Source organism: Perissodus microlepis, chromosome 5, assembly GCF_051167445.1.
Source record: "Perissodus microlepis isolate ML-2025 ecotype Zambia chromosome 5, ASM5116744v1, whole genome shotgun sequence".
In the NCBI taxonomy this organism is placed as follows: Eukaryota; Metazoa; Chordata; class Actinopteri; order Cichliformes; family Cichlidae; genus Perissodus; species Perissodus microlepis.
Genome location: NC_140465.1, coordinates 1683246 through 1710752, shown reverse-complemented (window position 1 = coordinate 1710752; position 27507 = coordinate 1683246). Strand labels below are relative to the sequence as shown.

The following is a 27507-nucleotide window of genomic DNA, read 5'->3' as shown; positions in this document are numbered from 1 at the left end:
CAGTGCTGAGCCTCCTTGATCTGGGCTGAGAGGGTGTCTTCTGTACTGGGCTGAACGACAGAAAGCCTTGTTACTTAATTTCACGCAAACTCAGAGAAAAACTGACATGCTCTCAGAGAGGAACCTCTTCACCAAAAGCAGAGACACAAATAAATCTCAGGGAACCACTACAAAAACAACAGGTCAGACACTCGTACAGCTGACACCCGTGGCTCACGGGGTTGCCATGGAGCTTGCAGCAACTGGACAAAAACCCAAGATTGGGTACCAAGCCCCTACTACATCTGAAGGTGCACTGAGTACGAGAGCAGCCAATCTGAAAAATAGGATCATTTTTTACCCAGGATGAAACAACAAACATCCATGAGTACATCAGGAGACGGCTACCACACCGCACGCTTAGTGAATACCTCACTGAGCAGAAACCCAAGAAAGAAGAGGAGCGAGGAGAAGAACAGTCATGGAAGGACAGGACTCTGCACGCTATGTACCACCGGCAGACAGAGGAAGTGGCTGAAAGGCAGCACAGGAACAAGCTCTGAGCACAGATCCATGGAGGCTGGGGTCTATCACACCAGGCAAGACCCCAGGCTGTGGAAAGATGCCCCTGAGACAATCCAGCACATAACAGCAGGGTGCAAGACGCTAGCAGGCAGGGCATACATGGAACACCATAACCAAGTGGCCGGCGTAGTGTGCAGGAACATCTGTGCCGAGTATGGGCTGGAACTAGGGCTGTGCGATATGACCAAAGTCTCATATCCCGACATAAGACGTCTATCGTCCGATAACGATATAAATCACAAACATGTAACATGTAACGGAGTCGAGTGTTTTAACCGATGCATGAAACGATACGTTTTTAGACATAAGTTGTAACGGCGCCGTTTTCTTTGAGTATTTATTACACGGCGTGCTGCGGGGAAACGCCTGTTCTAACGTTTGAGTCTAAGCTTTATTTTTTACCACCTGGCGTCTTTTTTACTTCTCACCTGTAAATAATCTGCTCTTTCACGTGATTCAATTTATTTTGAAAAGTCTCAACAGGATCTTGAGCTTTATTGTGAAAGGTTTATGTGGAACATAAACAAGCGGACACGCGATGCTGTTACCGTCGTTGTTGCTAACGACAACACGTAAAAACAGGCGCTTGTCGTCCGTAGTGTGGTTATGTTAAATATAAGAGAAAGAGAGAACTTTAATACAGCCACTGCAGTGACATCAGAACATGAAAACAGCCGTAAACAGTTTATTTTGCCACACCACGAAACAAACGATAGCGTAAAATGAAACGATGTTTTCATATCGTCATCCGATATATATCGTTATATCGAACAGCCCTAGCTGGAAGTCCTGAGGTCAACATGGGAGACGCCCCCAAGGGTGGTGGAGAATGACCGAGCTAAGATCCTGTGGGACTTCCAGATACAGACGGACATGGTGGTGGTAGACAAACAGAGGAAGACGGCCGTAGTGATGGATGCAGCGAATGACAGCAACATCAGGAAGAAGGAACATGAGAAGCTGGAGAAGTACCAAGGGCTCAGAAGAGCTGGAGCAGGTGTGGAGGGTGAAGGTAACGGTGGTCCCAGCAGCAACCATAAAGCTCAAACAAGCTCAGACTGGTTTCCCAAACCTGATAGTAAGTGTACTGTAGTCAAACGGCGTCCATAGTTACTAGATCACAATCCAACATAGCACATTTGATGTGCAGTCAACAATGCAAAGCACCACATCAGTGTGGACCAACATCTCTGAGGAATGTTTCCAGCACTGTGCTCAGTCTCTATCACAGTAATGACTGTGTTTGTAATGAAGTGCCTACCGAACATAAATACTTATGTTCTACTGTCACTTGGTACTTTTATTGTTCTTTCCCCAAAGCCAGACTGGGAATGGAACCAATGAGCACTCAGCTGGGGGCAGCTTCCTCGAGCCCCTGAGCCAGCAGCACACTAACTCTTATCTGTTCTTCTGTCTGGACTCTTGTTTACCTTTGGGGCACCGTGCAGGACTCTCTGGTGGTCGCACCACTGATGGGCAGACTGCTCTCTGGGCCTAGACTCTGTTTGAAGACAGGGACGGTCTGAAGCTCCTCTCCTGTTGGGCTAGAGCTGGAGGCAGACTCCAGCTGGGTGAAGTGACTCCGCGGAGCATCCACGCCGGTGGATGGGAGAGTCTGACGAGGCAAACAAATTCACAGCACACGAGTAATTAGTCCCTCCTCCTTCATCTGCATTTGTCTGTACAGGATTATCACAATAGAAATTAAACATGAAGTGCATCACACTGAACACATGCACCCTTACGTGTCTGTCACTGTTTCGTGGCTCCTCTTTCAGTGCAGAAGGGCTGTTTAGAGGTTTAACAGCAACTACAGCAGACTGTTGTGCTCCCCGCCTCCTCTGGCCAGGCTTAACCAGCACTGCAGGCTTCATCACAGATGGTTTCACATTCAGTTTCGGTCTCTCTGTAAGTACAAAGTAATGCCGATCAAATGCTTTAGTCTGCAGAGACTTTCCTGCCTCACACCATAGTTTGGTCACTCTGGTTAGAATTCACATGCTTTTGTTTCTTTTCACACTCCAAGAACTATCAGAGCGAACCCCAGTGTGTCACTACAAACTACAAGCACTGGGAAACTGTTTGGCTCAAACTAAGCATGCACCTCCTGGTTGGGTCCGTTTAAGGTCAGCTTACAGTGCAGGGAAAGGACTATTTGACCCCCTGCTAAATTTGCATGTTTGCTCACTTACAAAGAAAGGAACAGCTTCTAATTTGTGTTTAATCCTTGTTGGCAGGTGGTCACCGCGTTTAAGAAATTCTCAGGAGGGGTTTTTCAGTTCCTCCCACAGAGAAAGGACCAAACACTGGCTCATCTTAGGTGTTCTGGCAGAGGGAAGCAGGCTGCTGTCCAAGATGTTACCATGCATGGCCCACTGCATGCAGTGAAGTCACACTGTTCCCTGGCAGACCTCCAAAGAATGGAGCTCCTTCAAACACCGTGAGTCAAACTGAAGGTAAAGGACTTGATGTTGGTGTGACCACGAGCCTTCTCTGCATGGTGTACACGTTATGGACTGATTCTTATACAGCGCTTCTCTACTCTCCTGGAGTACTCAGGGGGACTTTGTGGGTGTGAGTTAATCCATTATGGTACAGTTTAACTACACCATACCAATGTATAGCTTTTATGTAATGCGTTTTCTTTTCTGGATTCCTGGTTGATATTCTGCCCCTCTCCATTAAAATGATTGATTAAAACGATCCCTGGCTGCTCCAGGCTGCAAGCCAAGTATCCTTGGGCAAGATGCTCACCCCATGGTGCTCTCTGATGCATCCACCGGAGTGTGAATGTGTGTGAATGTGAGAGAGAAAGCACCTGTGCATAGATAAAGTGCTTAGAGTGCTCTGGGAGCACTTGGCTTAGAAAGATGAGTGACAGCACGAGTGATACAGTACCTTTGGTATCTGCAGTGTGCTCTGGGGACTCCTGATTCGTGTCCATCGCTTCCTCAGCAGTAGAGGCTCCTGTCACGCGAGGCTGCTCGAGTGGTGACAGTGCAGTGGACACCTGCGTCTTCTTGTCTGGAGCGACCCTGGAGCTGGACTTTGTCCCAGCCTGCTGTGGTGAACAGCTCTGCACAGTAACAACAGCAGCTGTTTCAGGAGCGGCCACACTGTTTCCAGGCGGTGCAGCCGTTGACCTGAGAGTAATCAGCTTGTGAACAGGAACTCTTTCGGTGGAACCGGCACGTGGAGTTTTGGAGGAAGGCGAGGAGGAGGAGCGCGGTGATGAAGGAGCCTTCCTTTTGAGGGTACTGCTGGCATTCTGATTCTGAGAAGGCTCCGTTTCAGGTTCTTCCACTTTGCCTTGTTCCAACATTTCCTGCTTTCGAAGGCGTTTCTCCCGCATGATCTCCTCAAAGGTCTTCACCTTGATATTGTTACTGGTCTACAAAGAGAGAAAATTAGCACTGCCAACAGCCTGCCTGATGACAAAGAAAATAACACTGAAGAAAAACACAGAAAGCAGACAGTACCTGGGATTCAGGAGATGGACTTCTGCATGGCTTCTTCTCTGCTGCGATGCTGCTAGCTAAGTTCAACATAAGGTTCATGTTAGTGTTTCAAAACCATGTTAGGAGAAAACAAAACAATCCAGCAACACCTTCCTATATGGTCTACAATCTCTGTGTAAACAATTTAGGACCCTCGTCCAATCAAATGTCTGTAACTGAAAGCAGGCATTGTGGGAGTGAAGAGGAAACCAGCTGCAGTCTCAGATGGAAGCGACAGCAAAGGCAGGTCTGATTTATGATGTTATGTTTATCAGTTGTGGATACATACAGGGAGTGCAGAATTATTAGGCAAGTTGTATTTTTGAGGAATAATTTTATTATTGAACAACAACCATGTTCTCAATGAACCCACAAAACTCATTAATATCAAAGCTGAATGTTTCTGGAAGTAGTTTTTAGTTTGTTTTTAGTTTTAGCTATTTTAGGGGGATATCTGTGTGTGCAGGTGACTATTACTGTGCAGAATTATTAGGCAACTCAACAAAAAACAAATATATACCCATTTCAATTATTTATTTTTACCAGTGACACCAATATAACATCTCCACATTCACAAATATACATTTCTGACATTCAAAGACAAAACAAAAACAAATCAGCGACCAATATAGCCACCTTTCTTTGCAAGGACACTCAAAAGCCTGCCATCCATGGATTCTGTCAGTGTTTTGATCTGTTCACCATCAACATTGCGTGCAGCAGCAACCACAGCCTCCCAGACACTGTTCAGAGAGGTGTACTGTTTTCCCTCCTTGTAAATCTCACATTTGATGATGGACCACAGGTTCTCAATGGGGTTCAGATCAGGTGAACAAGGAGGCCATGTCATTAGTTTTTCTTCTTTTATACCCTTTCTTGCCAGCCACGCTGTGGAGTACTTGGACGCGTGTGATGGAGCATTGTCCTGCATGAAAATCATGTTTTTCTTGAAGGATGCAGACTTCTTCCTGTACCACTGCTTGAAGAAGGTGTCTTCCAGAAACTGGCAGTAGGACTGGGAGTTGAGCTTGACTCCATCCTCAACCCCAAAAGGCCCCACAAGCTCATCTTTGATGATACCAGCCCAAACCAGTACTCCACCTCCACCTTGCTGGCGTCTGAGTCGGACTGGAGCTCTCTGCCCTTTACCAATCCAGCCACGGGCCCATCCATCTGGCCCATCAAGACTCACTCTCATTTCATCAGTCCATAAAACCTTAGAAAAACCAGTCTTGAGATATTTCTTGGCCCAGTCTTGACGTTTCAGCTTGTGTGTCTTGTTCAGTGGTGGTCGTCTTTCAGCCTTTCTTACCTTGGCCATGTCTCTGAGTATTGCACACCTTGTGCTTTTGGGCACTCCAGTGATGTTGCAGCTCTGAAATATGGCCAAACTGGTGGCAAGTGGCATCTTGGCAGCTGCACGCTTGACTTTTGTCAGTTCATGGGCAGTTATTTTGCGCCTTGGTTTTTCCACACGCTTCTTGCGACCCTGTTGACTATTTTGAATGAAACGCTTGATTGTTCGATGATCACGCTTCAGAAGCTTTGCAATTTTGAGACTGCTGCATCCCTCTGCAAGATATCTCACTATTTTTGACTTTTCTGAGCCTGTCAAGTCCTTCTTTTGACCCATTTTGCCAAAGGAAAGGACGTTGCCTAATAATTATGCACACCTGATATACGGTGTTGATGTCATTAGACCACACCCCTTCTCATTACAGAGATGCACATCACCTAATATGCTTAATTGGTAGTAGGCTTTCGAGCCTATACAGCTTGGAATAAGACAACATGCATGCAGAGGATGATGTGGACAAAATACTCATTTGCCTAATAATTCTGCACTCCCTGCATGTGTGGTCTTCTGTGGCTGGTTCAGTGAACTTTGGTTGGGATGTGACGAAACCTGCAGACCCTTTGGACTCTGTGAGATCTTTCGGCTTTTAGAAAACGTGTGGTTTGCTTGGGCACATGATGTGATGGGTTTGTGTTGTGTGAGAAAATGATACTTCATTTGCAGCATGTGGCGCTTTGCGTCAGGGGCACGCGGTAAGCATAAAACGCCTTTATGGAGCGGCTTAATCTCGCCTAATTTCCAGCCATTTTACAGCAAAGGAGACGCGCAAAATAGAAGGAATGAACAATAGAACATGTATTCACCCACCCAGGGGAATTATGGCCTTTGTCACGGCCTGCGTTATACAGTCTTACCAACAGTTCATATAAATGTCCCCCCAAGTGTTACCGACCAGTCAAAACCAAATGCCATCAGAAAGACATTGAAACAGTGTAACAGATGTGCATGCACTTCCTGTAATAGCACAGATGTAATATGCAAAAAAGCAGCCTTACTTTGGGGGGCCAGCTTCTTAATGCGCAGCAGGCGGGGCTTCTTGGCACCGCTCTCCTCAGCGTTAGACCTCTTCCTGTTTTCAGCGTCCACTGCCTGCTTGAGCTGACTCCTTGCTGCCTTCTCCATGCGGATTTCTTCCAGGGTCTTTACTCTAATCCGGCCCACGTTTGTGACCTCAGGCCCAGCTGTGTGGGCCTCCTCCTGGCTCTTGCCCTGATCTCGCTCTGCTGTGTGATTGACCTCAGGGCGGGGCTTCTGTTCCAGCTCCTCCTCTTGTCTTTTCTTCTTGTCGTGAAGAATCTCAGAAAATGTTTTGACATTGCAGATGGAGGCGTCGTTCATGGCGACGGCTCGCTTTGTTCCACTGCTGGCTTTGCTCTCGGTGACTTCTGTGGCTCTGGTGTTTTTCTGGTTCTCGGGCTGGGACCTCACCGCCTTCTCCAGTTTGATCTCCTCCAGAGTCTTTATGTGGATAAGCTCAGGAACCTTCTGTGACACCGCACTGCTCTCAGCTGCAACCATGACAACACGTTCTAGCGCATGGCTGTGATTTATATCATTCCACAATCAATCTGAGTGTAGCTCATATCAGCCTGCTTACCTGGTTGAGTGGGTGCAACAGGATCACAAAGCAATCCAAGTCTTTCCTTTACAGGTTTGAGAGCTGAAGAAACAGAAGACAGGCCAGGCTTCAGTGTGAACGGCAGCATAATGAGTCACAGGCCACAGCTGCAGCTCTTATAGCACTGACCTTTGTGAGGGGGCAGAAATGGTTGGTCCACATCCACCACCCTACCCAAACGCTTAGCCAGACTCCTTTTCAGGGGGACATCTTCTGCACTTCTTAGATCTATGTCAAGGACAAGCAATGAGCTTTTAATCTCTACATTATTACTCACAATAGTATCTGACAACTGCAGCAAGAGAGCAAGTTTACCAGTGCTGTTAATCTTTCTCCCAAGTCTTTTAGTCACACTAACTCTGGCTCCCCCAGGCTCTTCAAACACCAGAGAGATGAGAGTTAAAACACAGAACATGTTGAAGTTTAAAGTAGATCTGCCTCAGCAGCAGCAAACAGGAGCACAGCGCCACCAACGTTACACAGAAGACTGGGAAAACACAGCTGTTACACTTTTTACCATCTCTTGAGTCAAATACATCTGGTCGAAATAACGTCTGGATGTTTTCTTTCTCCACACTGGTGGATGTTTCGGTAGTCTGGAGGGGGTAACCGGCCCTCTTCATGCTGGCCTTAAGGGCTTTCCTTAGCCGGATCTCCTCCAACGTGCTCACTCCAAAGTTCAGTGAATCGTCTGTGAAGACAAAAGAGTTTAGGAGATGTGGGAGGCTAAGATGCTTAACTCACAAACCCAGATACGATGTAAGGTGTGTGTCTCTCTGCTGCCGCACCTGATTTGGGCAGCTTTCTAGGAGAAGGGCCACCCTTTCCCTCCTCTCCCTCTTCTGAGAACTGGTCTGAAAGACATCCGTGATGAGAATCATAGAAATATTAACTTCATTGCAGAAATACATGTTTTCTAAAGTCAGATTCAGCTCACCGTCCTCATCCTCATCATCGTCTGCTGGATTAATCACGACTGGTGGATGGGTGGGGCTCGGTACCGGCTCCTGCGTTTCAGTCTTGACACTTCTGAGCTGAGGGTTCACTGTGGCTGCCGGGACAGTCTGTTCCTCGTGGTGCTGTTCCTCCTCCTTCTTTACGTCTGGGACGGTAACAGCCATGGTCATTAGTAGGGCTGGGCCATATCATACACGGTACGAGAACACGCATGTGCAGTGCCTTTGTTTTCATACGCACATGGCAGAAAAAGCATGGCGGCGACAGAGAATGAGAAGGGCGAAAGCGGATCGTTGAGTGAAACGGATGAACCAGAACTGGTTTGTAAACACGCTGCAACTTCAGTGGGGCTGCCACGATTAGTCGACTAGTCACGATTACGTCGACTATCAAAATCGTCGTCGACTGATTAAACAGTCGACGCGTCGTTTGAAGCTTTGTAAGATCCCAAAAGACGCAGGAATTGACTGTGCACGTTAGCATATGCTACTTCCGGTGTGGAAACTCCTGTGGGGAGCTTTGTTTCCGGTGTCCTATTCGCGCCTGGTTTACGGTCCAAAACAAGTTCAGCAAATGAATGAATCAAGCGGTGATTTACATTTCTATAGATGTCTCGGGCATTTACCCAATATATCTGTAAATGATGTTCATCGACTTGTCGATATTTTTCCCCCGCGCCTCAGAGCAAAAGAGAAAAGGGATTCAAATGTTATATTTCTCAGCTGTCCCTCGTTTATCGCGGGTGTTATGTTCTAGAAATAACCAGCAATAGGTGAAATCAAGGAGCCAATTTTATTTTTGACGGTGCAAAACGTTTGGTGGACATCGTGGACATCCAGTACTGCACTTCAGAGTCACACTGCTAGCATCGATGCAGCGATTCTGTACTGTACAGGAGAGACGTCACGGAGGAGATCGTCTGCAGCGATCAGGACGCAGGACACAATGTGACGTAAAAATAAGCATGCAAACTTGCACTAAAAAATCTGTGAAACAGCGAGGTGAAAGGTGAACCGCGTTATAGCGAGGGACCGCTGTAATTTTGAAGGTAAGTCACAACATACCCTTCATAAATACTAATGTATAGAAACCGTTACCAGCAATCATTCATTTTTGTGTGGCTTTTTTCACGGTTTGTTAACATGCTGTGTAGGTGTGTACTTGACTAGCTGATCTCGACATAACGGGGAAACATCTGGTTTGACTATTCTTCACCTGTAGTTTGAATGCTGAACATCTGCCTGTTTCAATCATGAGACCAGTCACTATACAGAGATGTGCTTCTGAATGTGGACGATGTGTCTTCTGCTGCAGTGATGCAGTTCTGCTTGTGTTGAGTGATGTAAACAGCTGATCGATCTAAACTCTTTAAACGTCAAAGTTGATCATTAGATATTTTATGACACAACAGTGGTGAGTGTTCCCACCTCTGCTCTTTGTAACTTAACGCCATCTTTCCGTTTTCGAGTTTTGGACATGATTGTGGAGGATATCTTCGCAGTAGCGATTGACCGCAAAGTAAAGCTACCGGAAATGTACAACCCCACATCCGGTCTCAAACCAGGAAGTTAGCATTTTCTCGTGCACAGGGTCAATAAGTAGTAGGATTTAAGAGTGTAATAACGGACTGAAACAGAAGATGGCAGCACTGCATGTACAAGGATGCCAGCTGCCGTTAAACCCCGAAGAAGAAGACGTAGCTCTGTCCCAGAATTCATAGCGTGAGCTGTGTCCCAAAACGTCGGCTGCATCCTTCGAGGACCCGGCCTTCGCGGTCTACGTGGGCCGGGTCCTTCAAAGACCGAGAAGGCCGGAAGTGCGAGGCTGTGAAATTGGACGGTCCAGCCTTCAGATCAGCGTCACCGCTGTCTCGGTGGAGTTTAATAAACTCGGCCGTCTGCTCCTTGCTGTCTAAAATATAACAGGACACTGGTGTAAACTCTCGACGTCTCACACTTCTGTTTAATCAGTTTTCTGTTTGACGTTTATTCAGCTGTGTGAAAACCAAGGAGGAACCCACCCGATGGATTAATAAAGTTTTATTTTATCTAATAACTTTGATCTCAGCCAAACCGATTTACTCAGGAACAAATACAACACCAAAAAAAGGCAAACAATTACATTTTTAAGTTATCAAAGTGACTTATATATCATGTTTAACCTGAGTAGCGAAAGAGCGGGGGTCTGGAAACGATGAAGCCGGGAGTCGGCTGCTCTCGCCGGCTGGAGTGACCATTGAACCCCCCGGCTTGCTATCGAGCTGGTGGGTAACAGACGTCTCCGAACACGTCGGCGCACTTTTGCAAATATGCGATGTCTTGATAAACCGAGCAGATATTTGAGGTTTACACAGCTACTTTCTCGCCTTAAAATATGTTAAAAGTTTATTTTGAGGCCCAGAAAGATTAATAAGAGTAATTTTAAAACTTAGTAGCGGCCGCCATTGTTGGCAGCTGAAATTTGGCTGGGCCGCGCTATGAACTCTGGGATATGGTGGGCCACGAAGGACACACCCGACCCATCCTTCAAATTCGGGGAAATGAAGGACGCATTTGTCGGCTGCATTCGGAGGAGTCGACGAATTTGGACAGCCTTCGGCGCGACGCTGTGACGTAATCGGTCTACAAATGCGGCCTCAGGAGGAAGCAGCCGACGTTTTGGGACACAGCTGTGGCCCTGCTCAGTTTCCAACAATGGCGGCAGCTGGTTAGTTTTAATATTACTCTTATTATTCTTTCTGGGTCACAAAATAAACGTTTAACATATTTTCAGGTGAGAATGTTGCTGTGTAAACCTCAAATATCTGCTCAGTTTATCAAGACACCACATATTTTCAAAAGCGCTCCGACGTTTTCGGAGACGTCTGTTACCCACTAGCTCGATAGCGAGCCGGGGGAAAGGGTCACTAGAGCCGTGAGAACACCGGACTCCCGGCAAATCGTTTTCAAACCCACCGCCGTCTTTCGCTACTCAGGTTAAACATGATATATGAGTCACTTAGATAACTTAAAAATGTTATTGTTGGGCTTTTTTCAGTATTTTATTTGTTCCTGAGTAAATCGGTGTGGCTGAGATCAAAGTTATAGTTTTTACACAGCTGAACAAACGTCAAGCAGACAGCTGATTATCAGAAGTGTGAGATGCTGGAGAATTTACTCCGGTGTCCTGTTATATTTTAGATAGCAAGGAGTTTATTAAACTTCACCGAAACAATCTGCAAATGTCATTAAAATTTAATAAACTATCATCTTGTCTTTATTTTTAGTTAGCACATACCTTAAACACTTACAGCTGTAAGCTAATGATAGTTATATAAGAGCAGATGCTGCTGATGCAATAAGCTGTACGCTGTACGTCCAATGGATGATGATCTGATTAGTCGACTAATCGCAAAAATAATCGGTGACTAGTCGACCATCAGAATAATCGTTTGTGGCAGCCCTAAACTTCAGTGGTGTGGAACTGGTTTAGCTTTCGTCCGTCAGACAAAGCACTATCTTTGGTAGCGCATGCTAGCGGGCCGTCGTTATTACCGTGTTGTTTGGAAAATACGACACTTAAAATCAGTCCTTTGATTTTTCTGAAAGTCGACAGAGCCCCTTATAATCCCGTGAGCCTTATGTATGAACTCTGGTTGTGTTTACTGACCTCGAGACGATGTTATGTGCACGGCGCTCGAAAATCTGTCAGATGTTTCAGTACGACTTTGCTAAGCTACGAAGCCGCACCGCTTGATGGATTGTCGGAGCGTTACAGCTATCGTAGGCGGAGCCTTGCGGAGTGATACGTACTGTGCTTCAACCTAATGTTACCGTATTGTGTGTGTATAACTGTTTTTAAGTTTTGTGGATGTTATACATGGTTATGCTGAGGATATGTCGGCCAGTTTCCACTGGAAATGCCTTTTGGTTAAACTGTCAGTGAGGAATTTGCATTTGCACTTTTACATTTTTACATTTTTACATTTTTACTTAAAAAAACAGCTGCTTGTTTCAGTGAAAACACATTGATGGTTTTTTGCACTAATAAAGTTGTGGAGTTGTAAAGTATTTTGTCTCACGTCAATTATATCGTCAGTTATATCGTTATCGCAAATTTTCAAATGTATATGGTGATAAATATTTTGGGTCATATCGCCCGGCTCTACTCATCAGCATCTTGCTGTAGTGGATGTAAAATGTCTGTGTGTGTTTAAACTCACTTTTATCAGGCTGGACAAAGACGCCTTCTATGTAGCGAAGCTTTTCATGGTAGAAGGCACAGTGTGGCTTCTGGCAGCCTGCCGGCTGCTTCTCCCAGTAACACGGGATCTCCTTTCGATTTTTCTGTTTTGATGAAGAACATTAACATGTAAACATTATGTGGTGTCCATCTGACGTCGTGAAACAACATGCATGAGGAGAAACGCTCCTCACTCTCAGAGGAGGCTCAGAGCCTCCCTCTTGTCATGAATGGCTCCTCCTAACACAAACCACACTGTGCTTTGTGACACCACTCTGGACTATGTAGCTAAGAAGTGAATGAGAGGGAACGTGCCACCGTTTTAACCAGCCTCGTGTTTCTGAACAGCACTTCACATCTGAAAGGAGGAGTCAGGAGTGGAGGTCCTGGTTTACAGGGAGGCGTAGGCTTTTTTACTCTTCATTAATGGCCATTCAAGACACACAGCCTTGACTGGGCAAAGCCTGAAGGAGATGACTTCAGCTTTCTTCCATTTACATTTTGCTTACCGTTATTTTCATGTGGCGAAACTTGCAGACAGCACGAAAGCAGCGTCCTTCCTGCCAGAGGCTGCAGGTGGTCTCGTTGCCCATAGCTGCCTCGCAGTGTCTGAACGGACAACTGTCTCCCTGCACAGACAAACAGTAAGCTTGGACTCTTCTTTCTGGTCACCAACACTTTCTAGCCCAATGTGTGCATGTAGCAGGCTTGTTTACTTTGCTGCAGGTAGAATAGTAAAAGAAGTAGCAGTCGTCTCCATGGCTGGTCATAGTAAAGCTGTAGTAAAGGAACGACCTCTAAACCCAGCAGCTGGATCTCTTATGGGCCGACAGGAACCTCCCTGACAACACAGAGCAAACCAGACATCACATCTCAAACCAAACCAGCACCTCTGGTACACTCTGGATGTTTTTCAAGGGAATAGGGCTGTTCGATAGAACGGCATCTATCGTTTCATTTTACGCTATCGTTTGTTTCGTGGTGTGGCAAAATAAACTGTTGACAGCTGTTTTCATGTTCTGATGTCACTGTAGTGGCTGTATTAAAGTTCTCTCTTTCTCTTATATTTAACATAACCACACTACGGACGACAAGCGCCTGTTTTTACGCGTTGTCGTTAGCAACAACGACGGTAACACCATCGCCTGTCCGCTTTTTTATTTTCCACATAAACCTTTCACAATAAAGCTCAAGATCCTGTTGAGACTTTTCAAAATAAACTGAATCACGTGAAAAAGCAGATTATTTACAGATGAGAAGTAAAAAAGACGCCAGGTGCTAAAAAATAAAGCTTAGACTCAAACGTTAGAACAGGCTGTTCCCCGCAGCGCGCCGTGGAATAAATACTCAAAGAAAACGGCGCCGTTACAACTTATGTCTAAAAATGTATCGTTTCATGCATCGGTTAAAACACTCGACTCCAGCTACGCGACGCGCAGCTGGAAACACTTCACACAAGACGAGCTGCCCGAGAGTCACAGACTTGACAGAAAATGTTACATGTTTGTGATTTATATCGTTATCGGACGATAGACGTCTTATGTCGGGATATGAGACTTTGGTCATATCGCACAGCCCTACAAGGGAATATTTAAACGCTCAGTGTCAGTGTGTACCAGGAACAACACAGGGATGCTGTGTCGCCCAAATGTCTACAAATGCTTTGGTTTTTGTAAACAAACAAAACAAAAACAGACATTACTTGGATACTTTGTTTAACACAGAGCTGTGTATGAGCCAATGTGTGAGCGTTTCACCCATAACTGCAATACATTCAGGAGCAGCTGTGGATGAAAAGGCTCCACACACTGATACACAACAGCAGCAGTGATGACAATGGCATAGTTTAATGTGGAAGCACGCGCACACACACCGTGAGGACCGAACAGCAGCGCTGGTCTGATTCTGATTCTGGTCCTGCATTAATAGTAGTCAAACTCGCTGCCCTGAGGGTCGTTAGGCTGGACAATCAATTACTATTCATATTAATTCTACACCATCATACCGTCTCGTTTTCAGCAGCTCAAAAACGGCGAACCTCAGAATACTGATATGCTGGCATTTCTTCACCGCAGCCAGCACTGTAATTGTATCCGAATACTCGATTGAATAATCGATAAATTAATCGATTACTAAAACAATCGACAGCTGCAGCAGTAGTCCGAGTACAGCCAGAGCTACAAAATGACCTCCAGCAGGCCGCTGATGTGAAGGTCTCTGATCAAACAATCAGAAACGGACTTCATGAGGGTGGCCTGAGGCTTGTGGTTTGCCACTGACCTCCAGGTCCACCACTGGTGCCCTACGCTGCTGCAGTGGGTCCTGGGATCCTCCTGGTGCACGACAATAACCACAATATGTCCCTGTATATGTATTCAACACATATGTAGGACTGCTTTCTTCCATTTGTGCAACATCTCTAAAGTTAGAAATATCCTGTCTCAGAGTGACGCTGAAAAACTAGTTCATGCATTTATTCCTTCCAGGCTGGACGACTGTAATTCATTATTATCAGGAAGTCCTAAAAACTCACTGAAAAGCCTTCAGCTAATCCAAAATGCTGCAGCAAGAGTCCTGACAGGGACTAGAAAGAGAGAGCAGATTTCTCCTGTTTTGGCTTCCTGTTAAATCCAGAATTCAAAATCCTGCTCCTCACATACAAGGTCTTAAATAATCAGGTCCCATCTTATCTTAATGACCTTGTAGTACCATATCACCCTATTAGAGCACTTCGCTCTCGCTCTGCAGGCCTACTTGTTGTTCCTAGAGTATTTAAAAGTAGAATGGGAGGCAGAGCCTTCAGTTTTCAGGCCCCTCTTCTGTGGAACCAGCTTCCAGTTTGGATTCGGGAGACAGAAACTATCTCTACTTTTAAGATTAGGCTTAAAACTTTCCTTTTTGCTAAAGCATATAGTTAGGGCTGGACCAGGTGACCCTGAATCCTCCCTTCGTTGTGCTGCTGGGTGCTCCCCATGACACAATGACTGTTTCTTCTTCACTCAATTTTTAATTCAGTTCATTTTATTTATAAAGCACCAACTCCCCAGCACTTCCACAGAGGGTCGTTGTCAGCCCCTCCCTCAGCCTGGTTCTGCTGGAGGTTTCTTCCTGTTTAAAGGAAGTTTGTCCTTCCCACTTTTGCCAAAGCGCTCATATGATTGTATTCTTTACTTTACAACAGAAAGTGCCTTGAGGTGACTGTTGTAGTGATTTGGCGCTTTGTACAAAAAAATGAATTAAATTAAGCACTGCTAAGGTCACCGAGGACCACCACCAAGTTTAGCAGCACTAAAAATCCAAATAAAGATACTTAGGGTCAAACATCACCAACTAGATTTCAAGTCAAACAACAAGAAAACTTAAACAATTTGACAAATTTGTAGAAAAGGCAAAAATAGTGCAGTGAGAGTAATCTGTAAAGCTGACCTGTACTCATGTGAGATGCACTGCTGCTCATTTACCTGAGGTAGTAGAGAAGTGGTCTGCCTCTTGAGTGCACAGCTGGTACGGAGTCTCCACAGTAGTAAGGAAATCCTGAAGGAACACTTGATCCATGAGATAAGAGGAAAAGTGGGGTGGGTCTCCCAAAGACATTAGTCTTCCTACGACATCCCATTTCTGAGACATCCTGATCTCTGCCAAACCGCTAAACAATACTGATGCTGATGCAATAAAGTCCTTTGGGCATTGCTTGTAAATCATCATTGATACTATTTGGTGTGGCTACTGAAATAAATAAGTAGGGGACATAAACAGCATGAACAAGAAAAAAATAGAAGAAGAAACTCTAAGTGATGTGGGGAAAAAGTTGAGAAAGGTGGCGTGGTTGGTGGGGAAAATCCTCAGCTTCTTCTTGGGCTTGCTGGCATTTTACACATTTTGTGACATTTGAATGCTGGAGGTTGGGAGGAAAACCGTGCAGGACTTTCATGTCTTGATTACCAAATGCTGGAGAAAAAAAAAATCTTCTGCCAATCAACTGGGGGCAAATTATCCGGATCCAGGGATCCCCAAAGAGGGCCAAGAGGATGGGTTTAAACCTACAAATACATCAGAAACACTCCCCGGGGAACTGAACAGTGGTTATTGAAAGACAAACAGGACAAACACTTCACACAGCAACATGAAACAAGTGTGCTCGGACACACTGACGTACTTTTACACTTCAAGTGTCTCATGCAGGAAAATCTACAAGTGTCGTTTTTGGGAGGCTTCACTCTACACACGGAAGCCTCAGCCTGCCAGTGACAACCGGCCTTAATTATCATCGTCATCTTAATTAGGACACAAACAGCAATTAAACCGAAACACTCAGATAACAATAACGAATCTCAAACTCGAGGAAAAGATAAATTTAAAGACCAAGACAGCCAAGAAAACATTCACATACTTACTGTTGAATTACAAAAAGTGTCTCAAAGCTAATGAACTACGTGACTCCCAGTCGGAAAATGCCTTGACTTTATAGCTAACCTGGCCAACTAGTGTCTAGTTTAAAAATGTGAACTCTTAAATTATTATGATTAATAGATGAGCACTTTTAGCTCGTGTACATAACAGAGGCCTACCGAAACCTTGGACGGTTAGCGACCTTATCGTTAGCTAAGCGTTCACACGGCCGTGTATTACCGTGGTATTCGCGTTCGTGTTATAACGTTTCAATGTAACTGCATACATATGATGTAAACGGTGTATGTAGTGTTCAATTACCAGTTTAAAATTTAAAAAGATATTTGAAAACTTGTAGAATATAGCAAGAAAAACCCGAACCCGCTCGAAGAAAACCAGAACTGCTCTCTGACTCAAGCAAAATGGCGACGGTGGAATACAAATACGAGGGGGGGGGGGCTGTGTGCTGTGTTCAAGTCGCAAGGAAAGATCGGACATTCGAAAATTACACTGCATTGTGCAGAATTCGCGTTACCGTAAGCTCCCTCCAACATCAGAAACGCTAACTAATAATCACACTGAAAGAAAAATGAGCCATCGCTTTCTGATTTCAAACATGTGCTTTTTATTTTATTTTTTTTATTTATTTAAAAGTAAAAACCGGACAGTAGGGTCCGTAAATTCGATTCTTTTTACTGAATCGAGTTTGAATGAGTCACTCACCAAAGTGAATTGTGTTTGAGTCATTTGAGTCACCGAGTCAGTTGCCCAGAGAGTGCAAAAAATATACATTTTTACTCAAACTTAATTAGTTTCTCTTTTCATGTAAATCCTACTGCTAAGATGAGTGATTGAAAAAGAAAAACAACTAGTTTTATAGGGCAAAAAAAAGAAGCAAAAAAAAGATTTCTAAAGGGAACATTTATTTTATTTATTTTTATTTTATTTTATTAGTATTTTCCTCATATGTGTCAAATATATATTTTCTCATCTAAATGTCCACTGAGCTGTGAGCCAGGGGGCGGTAATGCGCCTTAACATTGGTTGCCAACCAAGAAGAAGAAGCTGTGAGCCAGGAGGGAGGGGGTGAGTAACTTAAATGTGCTGTTAGCATGTTAGCAGAGCGATGCTACTGTGAACTGAGGAGCTATTGTCTTGATGTGAGCTTCTACTCAGGGTTTGTTCTTCCAGTTCAGAGCAGAAATGTTTTTGTTAAGAAACTGTCTGTTGTTTTTTTCCACACAATTTTAATTATAAGCTAGATATATTTCTACTAATGGAATTAGTTTGCTAACAGCAACAGGGATGAGTCAGTGAGTCAGTTGGGCTTGTGAATCATGATTCACGAGTCAGTAAAGTGATTCTCGACTATTGAACGATTCGTTCATGATTCGCGCATCACTAGTCCGTGCACAGTTGAGACTGCCCCCTGCTGTTAGCTCCTATGTCGTCGGCAGAAAGCAGACGGAGCAACTTGAAGTTAGCTTCCCATGCAAACTGACAAAAGTAGTACCGGGACACTGACTGCTAGTTTTTACACACTTCGATGGACACTGTTCAGGTTTGTGAGTCTTTTAAAGTGCTTAAGTTGACGTGAGCTAGCGTTAGCATGCAGCTGCTTTAACCAGGGCAGCGTCAGTTAGCTGCAAGGTGACCAACACGTCACCTTGCCGTTCGTAGAGGTACTTTTCGTTTATACCTGGTTGCGTGTCTTTGGTGCACAGAAAGCGATGGCTGGGTTTTCTCTGGACCTTGGACCGCTGAAGGAACCTTTGGGATTTATTCGTGTCCTCGAATGGGTAAGCACTGTCACAAACATGTCTTTGTACGTTATTCATCCCAATCAGCGTGAAGTGTCGAATATTCGCTGCGATGTCTCCTAGGAGTCCATTTATCCATGTACCTGGTACCAGTAATAAAACTGGTAAGTTTTATAACACCGACCTTACTCATTTTCCCGATGTTAACCTAGAACAGGGTGTCAGCTTTTATCACACCATAAAACCTGATTATGTGTAGGACTGGGAAATCCCACTGTGGCACTCCCAGTGCAGCTGGTACCTGCTGTTGTTGAACCGTGGGGTGAATTTGATGTGGAGTGGCAGCTGCTTGGCTTGTGTTGGAACAAGCTGTAAATCTCACTTGTGTTTGAGTGAAACTGCCCTTTGATTCTGAATAGACTGAATATGAAGGAAAGAAACACATTAGGATTGAGCCCTGTGTGCCTGCACATATGGTGGTGCTCTGTGTATTTTGAGCACCACCAAATCCACGCGCGGACTTGTTTAAATGACTATAAGGTCGGATCTGCTGATTTTTCCTGTCAGGAAATCAAGGTGAAAGTGTGTCAGTCGGTTCCATTTGAATGCACAGTAATGTTTGTTTCAACACGACTGTGAACTTAGTGAAACGTAAACAAAGAGCCAGCAGAATTATCCACTGTGCAAAAGTGTTGAGCCGCCCTGGTTTGTTGACAGACGGCTTTTAAAAGCAGCAGCTGTCTCATAGCTGACCATAAATGGGTTTGTTTTGTTTCTTTGTTACAGCTGTTTAACACTGACCTGTGAATCATTCAAGCACAAGTAGCATTATGTCTACAGGCAACAAATGAGCAAATAACCAAACTTACATTATATCTATAAACCCTTTGTTTCCTAACAGCTTGACACAAAAGCCCATAAATACAGTATTGTATTTATTATTGACAATATTTTGAGTTATTTGCTTGCCAGACATTCTAATCTGAAAGATGAAAAACAGCCTGGAAGAAGAGAAACAAAGCCTCGTACACCCATTCGTACATGTGCTGTCTAACATTTGAATAGTAAATTTGTGCATTGGAGGAAAACCTGAGGTTAAGTATCTCACCCAGCAAGCTTTGGCATTCAGAGCTGGCACTGGAGCCACCGGGAATCAAACCATCAACCTTGCAGTTAGTGGTTTACCTGCCCTACCTCCTGAGCTACAGCTAGCAGAGATTTGGCTGTTTGTGCTGTGTTCAGAGCTGACGCTGTGTAGTTGGTTTGTAATTGCATTTGTTTTACATATTTAAGGCAGACAGTCAACACCAGTGTGAACTCTTTGAAGTTAACACAGAGGACAGTTATTTGTGCTATTTGTTATTAGGGCTGTGCGATATGACCAAAATCTCATATCCTGATATAATTCATCTATCGTCCGATAACGATATAAATCACAAACATGTAACATTTTCTGTCAAGTCTGTGAATCTCGGGCCGCTCGTCTTGCGTGAAGTGTTTCCAGCTGCGCGTCGTGTAGCTGGAGTCGAGTGTTTTAACCGATGCATGAAACGATACGTTTTTAGACATAAGTTGTAACGGCCGCCGTTTTCTTTCAAAGTTTGAGTCTAAGCTTTATTTTTTAGCACCTGGCGGCTCTTTGTTGCTTCTCATCCGTAAACTCTCTGCATCTTTGATGTGATTCAGTTTATTTTGAAAAGTCTCAACAGGATCTTGAGCTTTATTGTGAAAGGTTTACGTGGAAAACAAACAAGCGGACAGCGGAGCCACGTGATGGTTTTACCGTCGTTGTTGCTAACGACAACATGTAAAAACAGGCGCTTGTCGTCCGTAGTGTGGTTATGTTAAATCTAAGAGAAAGAGAGAACTTAATAATTAATACAGCCGCTACAGCGACCATCAGAACATGAACAAATATTGCCGTAAACAGTTTATTTTGCGACACCACGAAACAAACGATAGCGTAAAATGAAACGATGTTTTTATATCGTCATCCGATATGTATCGTTACATCGAACAGCCCTAGCTACAATTACACCTGATATGTAGAATCGGACAATAATTACATCATCTGTGGATCGTTGTCTTAAAGACACGATTTATTTGGCTTTTTCTTTTCAAACTCTTTGTTTAGAATCACAGCACAGTTACAGAGTGATACTGTGGCCGTCCATCCAAACCTAACCCTGCTGACCCCCCAGCATCACAGAGTGGTTATAAACAGGGCTGCACATAAGTGGTCCGCAGGTCTGCATGCGCTGTTCTTAGTTCCTATATAAAAGGCAGTGTTTTTGTCTGCTAGAGTGGGATTTTCACAGCACATTCTGCACCACCTCTCTGTGCGTTCAGCATTAGTTTGAAGCCAGCTCACCTCCTGCAACCACTTTTCCGAGAATACGCGGTTCTTTGTGGTTCGGACTCCTTCTGACATTTCTTTGGAGGTGGAGGAAAACCAAAGTAATTGCTTAAAGGAGCTTCTTCGACATCTTTAAGAGTTCTAAACAAATGTCTGTCCTCCTCCAGAAAATCTTATGTACGCAAACGTACGTTGCAACTTCTTATCTTGTGCGCGTTTTTTATTTTGACAGCGCATGCGCACCTGCGGACCACTTATGTGCAGCCTTGTTTATAAAGAGCAGCACCATGAGACAGCATGGCATGTTGACAGAAAGCGTAAGCCCAGTAACTAAGAATGTCTTCAGTAGATAAAGTAAATATTAGGGCTGCTACGATTCACTGAATAGATCGACATAAATCTGTTAATCTAGCTGGATCTCATTGTTAACACTACTGGACATCTAAGAGCCACGCCTTTGTTGGAAAGGTGGATGTATTCTGTGATAGGCGGAGTTCAGTCATTCAGCAGAGGTTCAGAGCAGGGCTGGGCGATATGAGAATAGAAATCTAATATCACGATATTTCTTTGGCTGTATCACAGTACACGATATATATCGCGATACGTTCGAATAACCTTCAAAAACAAGTGTTTATTCAACCATGTAGTGTCTAGAGTTGCATCGTTCACGTCTTTTAGTTTGTGTCAGCTGACGAGCTGCAGCGTTCTGGGCCGACTGCAGTCTTGTAAGGCAAGTCCGAGTAACTCTAGCATATTAGGAGTTACAATAGTCCAGCTGGGATGTAGTAAAAGCATAGATCGCTCGTTCAAAGTTTTTAAAAGATAAAAATGACCTCACATTAGATAAAAGCCTCCGTTTGAAAAACAACTGAGCTAATCTGCTTTTCAAAGGTGAGATTATTGCCAAATACAACCCCCACATTTTTGGCATGCGACTTAATAAAAGGCTCAAAGCTGTGCAGGTTCAAATAAGAGGTGCTGGGATTACCACTTGGTACAAACACGATCACTTTGGTTTTGTTCTCATTAAAGTTAAGAAAGTTAGAGGCCATCCAGGCTTTAACTTCACTGAGACAACGAGGTAAGGGTTCGAGTGGGGCAGGACAGCTTCTCTTCAGTTGGAGGTAGATCTGAGTGTCCTCGGCGTATGAATGGAAACAAATCTATTTGCTGAAAATTAGACCTAGAGGCAGCATATAGATAGAGAATAACATTGGCCCCAGTATACATCCCTGAAGAACGCCACAAGTCAGGGGAGCTGAGATCTCCAAAGTTCACAGAGAAAGTCCTGTCAAACGGGCATGAACCACTCCAATGGGAAAGCCTTGATGCTGCAGTCGTGAGATCAAGATGCTGTGGTCAACAGTATCAAAGGCAAAGGCCTTTGATCGCTAAGAACTTTTAAAAGTGCAGTGTCAGTGCTGTGAAGAGCCTGAAGACCAGACTGAAACCTCTCAAGAACATCGTGTCCATTTACAAAAGATTGCAGCTGAACAAACACAATCTTTTCCCAAATCCTTGAGAGGAAGGGAAGCTCTGAGATAGGCCTGAACTCTGAGAGGACCGAGGACTCGAGAATATATATCTTAAGATGACGTCTTCATGCCATTACATCGTTCCTCCACCTGATCAAGGCACTCAGGCTCAAACTGATCAAAAACAGCTGGCGAATATTTTAGAAAGGTCGTGTGAGGGCAGCTGCTTTATCTTATTGATAACAAACTGAACTAACTATTAAGCTGGGAAATATTCAGAGCAGAGTCAATCATCGAAAAAAGACCCAGAGGATTGTTGGAGCTCAACAACATCAGAAAAACTTTTGTGCTTTTACAGACGGTCGCTCAGGATGGGAAACGACGTCATCTTTCCGCTTGCAGCCGTCCTGCTCTCTCGTCTGGCTGAACGAGTGGTGTCATTTATCCACGGGTCCGATTGTGGTTTCACACTCACAGTTTGTAAAGCAGATCTTAAAACGTTTTTAAAAGCAATAGAAAATTGTTGTGTTGCAGATGGGTTAAACACACTACAACGATGTGTTGGAATAAGAGGTGTGAGATAAAAATATATCAAATACAACAGGACAGTGATCAGAAAAAACAGCGTCACATATTTTCATGTTTAGGACCGGTAACCGTAGAGACAGCACAAGATCCACCGTATGAGCCTGTTTAGGCCCCGACACAAACTGAGTCTTATCAGACTGATCTCTGGCCAGCAGACTGGAGGGACAACACACATGAATATTAAAATCTCCAACAATTCAGATTCATCAAAGGTACGAGACCAGCTAAAAAGTTTGAAAAGTCTTGAATAGAGCTGCCACGATTAGTCAACTAGTCACGATTACGTCGACTATCAAAATCGTCGACGACTGATTTAATAGTCGACGTGTCGTTTGAAGCTTTGTAAGATCACAAAAGACGCAGGAATAAGTAGTAGGATTTAAGAGTGTAATAACGGACTGAAACAGAAGATGGCAGCACTGCATGTACAAGGATGCCAGCTGCTGTTAAACCCCGAAGAAGAAGTAGCTGTGTCCCAGAATTCATAGCGCGGCCCAGCTCAGTTTCCAACAATGGCGGCAGCTAGTTAGTTTTAATATTACTCTTATTATTCTTTCTGGGTCACAAAATAAACGTTTAACATATTTTCAGGCGAGAATGTAGCTGTGTAAACCTCAAATATCTGCTCAGTTTATCAAGACACCACATATTTTCAAAAGCGCTCCGACGTTTTCGGAGACGTTTGTTACCCACTAGCTCGATAGCGAGCCGGGGGCAAGGCTCACTAGAGCCGTGAGAACACCGGACTCCCGGCAAATCGTTTTCAAACCCACCGCCGTCTTTCGCTACTCAGGTTAAACATGATATATGAGTCACTTAGATAACTTAAAAATGTTATTGTTTGGCTTTTTTTTCAATATTTTATTTGTTCCTGAGTAAATCGGTTTGGCTGAGATTAAAGTTTTTACACAGCTGAATAAATGTCAAGCAGACAGCTGATTATCAGAAGTGTGAGATGCTGGAGAATTTACTCCGGTGTCCTGTTAGATTTTAGATAGCAAGGAGTTTATTAAACTTCACCGAAACAATCTGCAAATTTCATTAAAATTTAATAAACTATCATCTTGTCTTTATTTTTAGTTAGCACCTTAAGCACTTAAAGCTGTAAGCTAATGATAGTTATATAAGAGCAGATGCTGCTGATGCAATAAGCTGTACGCTGTACGTCCAATGGATGATGATCTGATTAGTCGACAATCGCAAAAATAATCGGTGACTAGTCGACTATCAAAATAATCGTTTGTGGCAGCCCTAGTCTTGAATAAAGTCCTTGGGATACTACGGAGGTCTGTATACAGCTGCGCCGAGTGTCGGGCGGGGATGCTTGCAGGGCAGCTTCTTCCTAAAAACAGCCGCCACTCCACCACCACGCGCAGTCATCCTCAGCATGTTAAGATATTCACAGTCCGAAGGTAAAAGTTGAATAAAACCACTCACCGGCTCTCTGCCAGGTTTCCCTCACCAGCATCAGATCCAGGTCCCCGTTAGTGAAGAAGATTAGTGTTCGTGAGCGAGCGAGCATTAACAAGACTTCAGTGGCACCGATGTGGGTGTCCGACCTGTCGGCCGTACTCCACCCGAGCCAAGACGGGTATTTAACGTGTTCTGTGGTGTGTGGGGAGACGTTCACATGCAGAGTTTAAGACTCTCTTCATTTGTAGTGGAAGAACTTGGTGGTGTTGCCGCATCCTCCTTGTTAAATGTAAATCACTGTTACTCTGTCCTTGGAGTCTTTCTGACAGCAGAATCAGAATCAGAAAGGGTTTTATTGCCCAATGTTGAGCAGGTTTACAACATTAGGAAACTGCTGCGGTGCTTCAGTGCAAACATACTGTCATAAATTACGCTTAAATAGACATGAAAATAAGAATAAGAATTAAAAGTGCTAAGCAGATAGATGTATACATGATATATACATGAGTGCAGGTGGTGATCAGTGCCAACATGGAATGATGCAGTGAACACAGCGTAGCAGAGCGCACAACACGCTGCAGTCTGTTTGTCCCTGATGGTGGCTCCAGCGTACCACACGGTGATGGAGGAGGTGAGGATGGACTCGATGATTGCGGTGTAGAATTGCATCATCGTCCGTGTTGGCAGGTTGAATTTCTTCAGCTGCCTCAGGAAGTACATCCTCTGCTGGGCTTTCTTAATGACGGAGGTGATGGTGGGCTCCCACTTCAGGTCCTGGGTGATGGTGGTACCCAGGAAGCGGAATGAGTCCACAGAGGTGATGGGGGTGTCAGTCAGGATGATGGGGGAGTGGGGCTGTGTGCTTCCTGAAGTCCACAATAATCTCCACTGTCTTCTGGGCGTTCAGCACCAGGTTGTTGTGGCTGCACCAGGACACCAGACGTTCAACCTCCCTCCTGTAGGCAGACTCATCCCCGTCCGAGATGAGTCCAATAACGGTGGTGTCATCTGCAAACTTGATTAGCTTGACAGACTGGTGGGTGGAGGTGCAGCAGTTGGTGTACAGGGAGAAGAGCAGAGGAGAAAGAACACAGCCCTGAGGGGAGCCGGTGCTGATGGTCCGGGAGTCCGAGACGTTCTTTCCCAGCCTCACGTGCTGCTTCCTGTCCGTCAGGAAGTCGGTGATCCACCGGCAGATGGGATCAGGCACATTCATCTGGGATAGCTTGGCTCGGAGATGGTCTGGAAGGATGGTGTTGAAGGCAGAGCTGAAGTCCACAAACAGGATCCTGGCGTAGGTTCCTGGGGAGTCCAGATGCTGCAGGATGAAGTGTAGGGCCATGTTGATGGCGTCGTCTACAGACCTGCTGGCTGTGTATGCAAACTGCAGGGGGTCCAGGAGGGGGGCCGTGAGGGTCTTGAGGTAGGAGAGAACCAGGCGCTCAAATGACTTCATGACCACAGATGTCAGAGCCACAGGTCTGTAGTCATTTAGTCCAGTGATCCTTGGTTTCTTGGGGACAGGGATTATGGTGGAGGACTTGAAGCAGGCAGGCACATGACATGCCTGCAGTGAGGAGTTGAAAATGCCAGAAAACACTGGGGCCAGCTCGTGTGCACAGTGTCTGAGGGTGGCAGGAGACACACCGTCTGGGCCGGGAGCTTTTCGAGCATTCAGACTCTTAAACTGCTTCCTCACACCTGCTTCATGAATATGAAGAGTAGTGGTGGGAGGAGGTGGTGTGAAATCCCCCTTTGTGTGGGGTGAGGAGGGGGGTGTTGTAGGTGAAGTGTTTGATGGTGGTGACGGCTCTATGGAGGGGGGAGAGGTGGGGGAATGAGTGTCCAAAGTGTCTCTATGGTTGGGGCCGTTGGAGGTGTGAAGGCTGCCTGATGGCTCGTCAAAACGGCAGTAAAGTCGTCAAGGGTGTTGGCCAAGAGCAAGTCATCAGTGGAGTGGGGGGTTTAGGCTCGTAGTTGGTGATATTCCTAAAACCTTTCCACACAGAGGCCGACAACAAGAGTTGTGACACTGTTTGATCTCCTGGATGAGGAGGAGTTGGTGTGTGTTCATGTTTATGAGCATGTGTGTCTGTGAGGCTGTAAAGCAGTCCTGTGTGGCTCGGAGCTTTGCCCTGTGCTTCCATGCAGACTTTCACTGCTGAAAACCAGGCGTTTCATTGATAGATGGAACCAGCCTCAGGCCTGTGGCTCAGACCTTTACTGACCATCTATATTTGTGTTGGCTTGTGAACAAAGCTTTTTATAAAATATCTCAAATCTACTTTCAGTCTGAAAAGTGTTACAGAAGCCTTGAAATGAACGTGTTCTCGTACATCCCACGGCCACTTTCAGTCTTTGCTTCCATGTAACATGGGACGGCTGCTGTCAGCCTTAGCCGTGTCCTTTCCACGTGGAGGAGTAGCAGCTCTATTCTCAGCCCCCCCCAAATGACTCAACTCCTCACCCTACTGCTAACGCAGAGTCCACTCCGCCTTTCAGAGACGGGCCACTTGTATCCGCAATGTCGTTCTAATAGTGTTAACAAAAGATGAACCTAGATGAACACACCGATGGCGTTTCTCAACAACGGTGAAGAATGGCTGCGTAACGTTTAGGACGCCAAAATGTACCAGCATGGGGCATCAAATAACCCTGTACCAATTAGATTACACAACTAATAAGCCCGCCCCTTAGCGTGTTCACCACACTGTTAGCAACAGCCGGCTCATCACTACAGGCTCTGGGTCCTTTATAGTGGAGCCAGTGAGTCCACTGTTAGTTGCAAGGCCGTCACAGATGATTCTCCTTCACCGAGGACATTTCAAAGCAGTGGGTTCGGTAGTCTGGTGGGAAACAGTTGAGCTCCGAGTTTTTGGGCTGCAGGGGTTTGGCCGAGGGTCAGCCCGGTTAGCGATGCGTCAGTTAGCCAGTAAAGATAATGGCAGGGCCCACTGACCTCGTTCTCTACTTTAGATTACATTCAACTGGGTGATATGACCCAAAATTCATTCATTCATTCATCTTTAGCTGGATGGCGATATACGATATATATCTCGATATTTTTGAAAGCCATAAAGTAAGAACAAACAGAGTTCTTAGTCACAGCTGTGTCCCAGATGTCACACTTTTATTAACATACAGCGTAGATGTACAAGAAAAAATTACTCAGAATTATCAGCATTTATTAAATAATAAAGCTCCATAAATGAAAGAAAACAGTGCTGCTTTTGTGCATAACAAAAAGCTCACAACTGTGCAGTCAAAATGTGAACTAACAGACGCTGAGCATGATAACAAGCAGCTGCTCTG

At 44.9% G+C, this 27507-nt stretch overlaps 2 protein-coding genes across 5 annotated transcripts in view; one reads left to right on the top strand and one right to left on the bottom strand.

Moving 5' to 3' along the window:
- zc3h11a (zinc finger CCCH-type containing 11A) overlaps positions 1-17041 on the bottom strand; it is an 18109-nt gene extending 1068 nt beyond the window's left edge. Inside the window, exons 1-17 of one of the 3 annotated variants that reach the window (XM_084927339.1) lie at positions 16609-17041; positions 15676-15748; positions 12931-13055; positions 12724-12843; positions 12195-12318; positions 7974-8138; positions 7825-7890; positions 7554-7727; positions 7352-7411; positions 7166-7264; positions 7016-7078; positions 6414-6926; positions 4044-4099; positions 3463-3955; positions 2310-2470; positions 1995-2179; positions 1-50 (exon numbers count right to left, since the gene is read on the bottom strand). The exon at positions 1-50 is cut by the window's left edge and continues 1068 nt beyond it. In XM_084927339.1, coding sequence (XP_084783465.1) covers positions 1-50; positions 1995-2179; positions 2310-2470; positions 3463-3955; positions 4044-4099; positions 6414-6926; positions 7016-7078; positions 7166-7264; positions 7352-7411; positions 7554-7727; positions 7825-7890; positions 7974-8138; positions 12195-12318; positions 12724-12843; positions 12931-12984 — 2383 coding nt within the window. In that variant the 5' untranslated portion in view covers positions 12985-13055; positions 15676-15748; positions 16609-17041. Of the gene's footprint in view, positions 51-1994; positions 2180-2309; positions 2471-3462; positions 3956-4043; positions 4100-6413; positions 6927-7015; positions 7079-7165; positions 7265-7351; positions 7412-7553; positions 7728-7824; positions 7891-7973; positions 8139-12194; positions 12319-12723; positions 12844-12930; positions 13056-15675 lie in introns of all 3 variants that reach the window. The other 2 variants (XM_084927340.1, XM_084927338.1) reach the window with 2 other exon arrangements.
- An 809-nt stretch (positions 17042-17850) lies between these two features.
- Positions 17851-27507, top strand: part of sypl2a (synaptophysin-like 2a) — a 39631-nt gene continuing 29974 nt past the window's right edge. The window contains exons 1-2 of one of the 2 annotated variants that reach the window (XM_084927336.1): positions 17857-18164; positions 18328-18402. In XM_084927336.1, the coding sequence (XP_084783462.1) occupies positions 18150-18164; positions 18328-18402 (90 nt within the window). In that variant the 5' untranslated portion in view covers positions 17857-18149. Of the gene's footprint in view, positions 18165-18327; positions 18403-27507 lie in introns of both variants that reach the window. The other variant, XM_084927337.1, reaches the window with a different exon arrangement.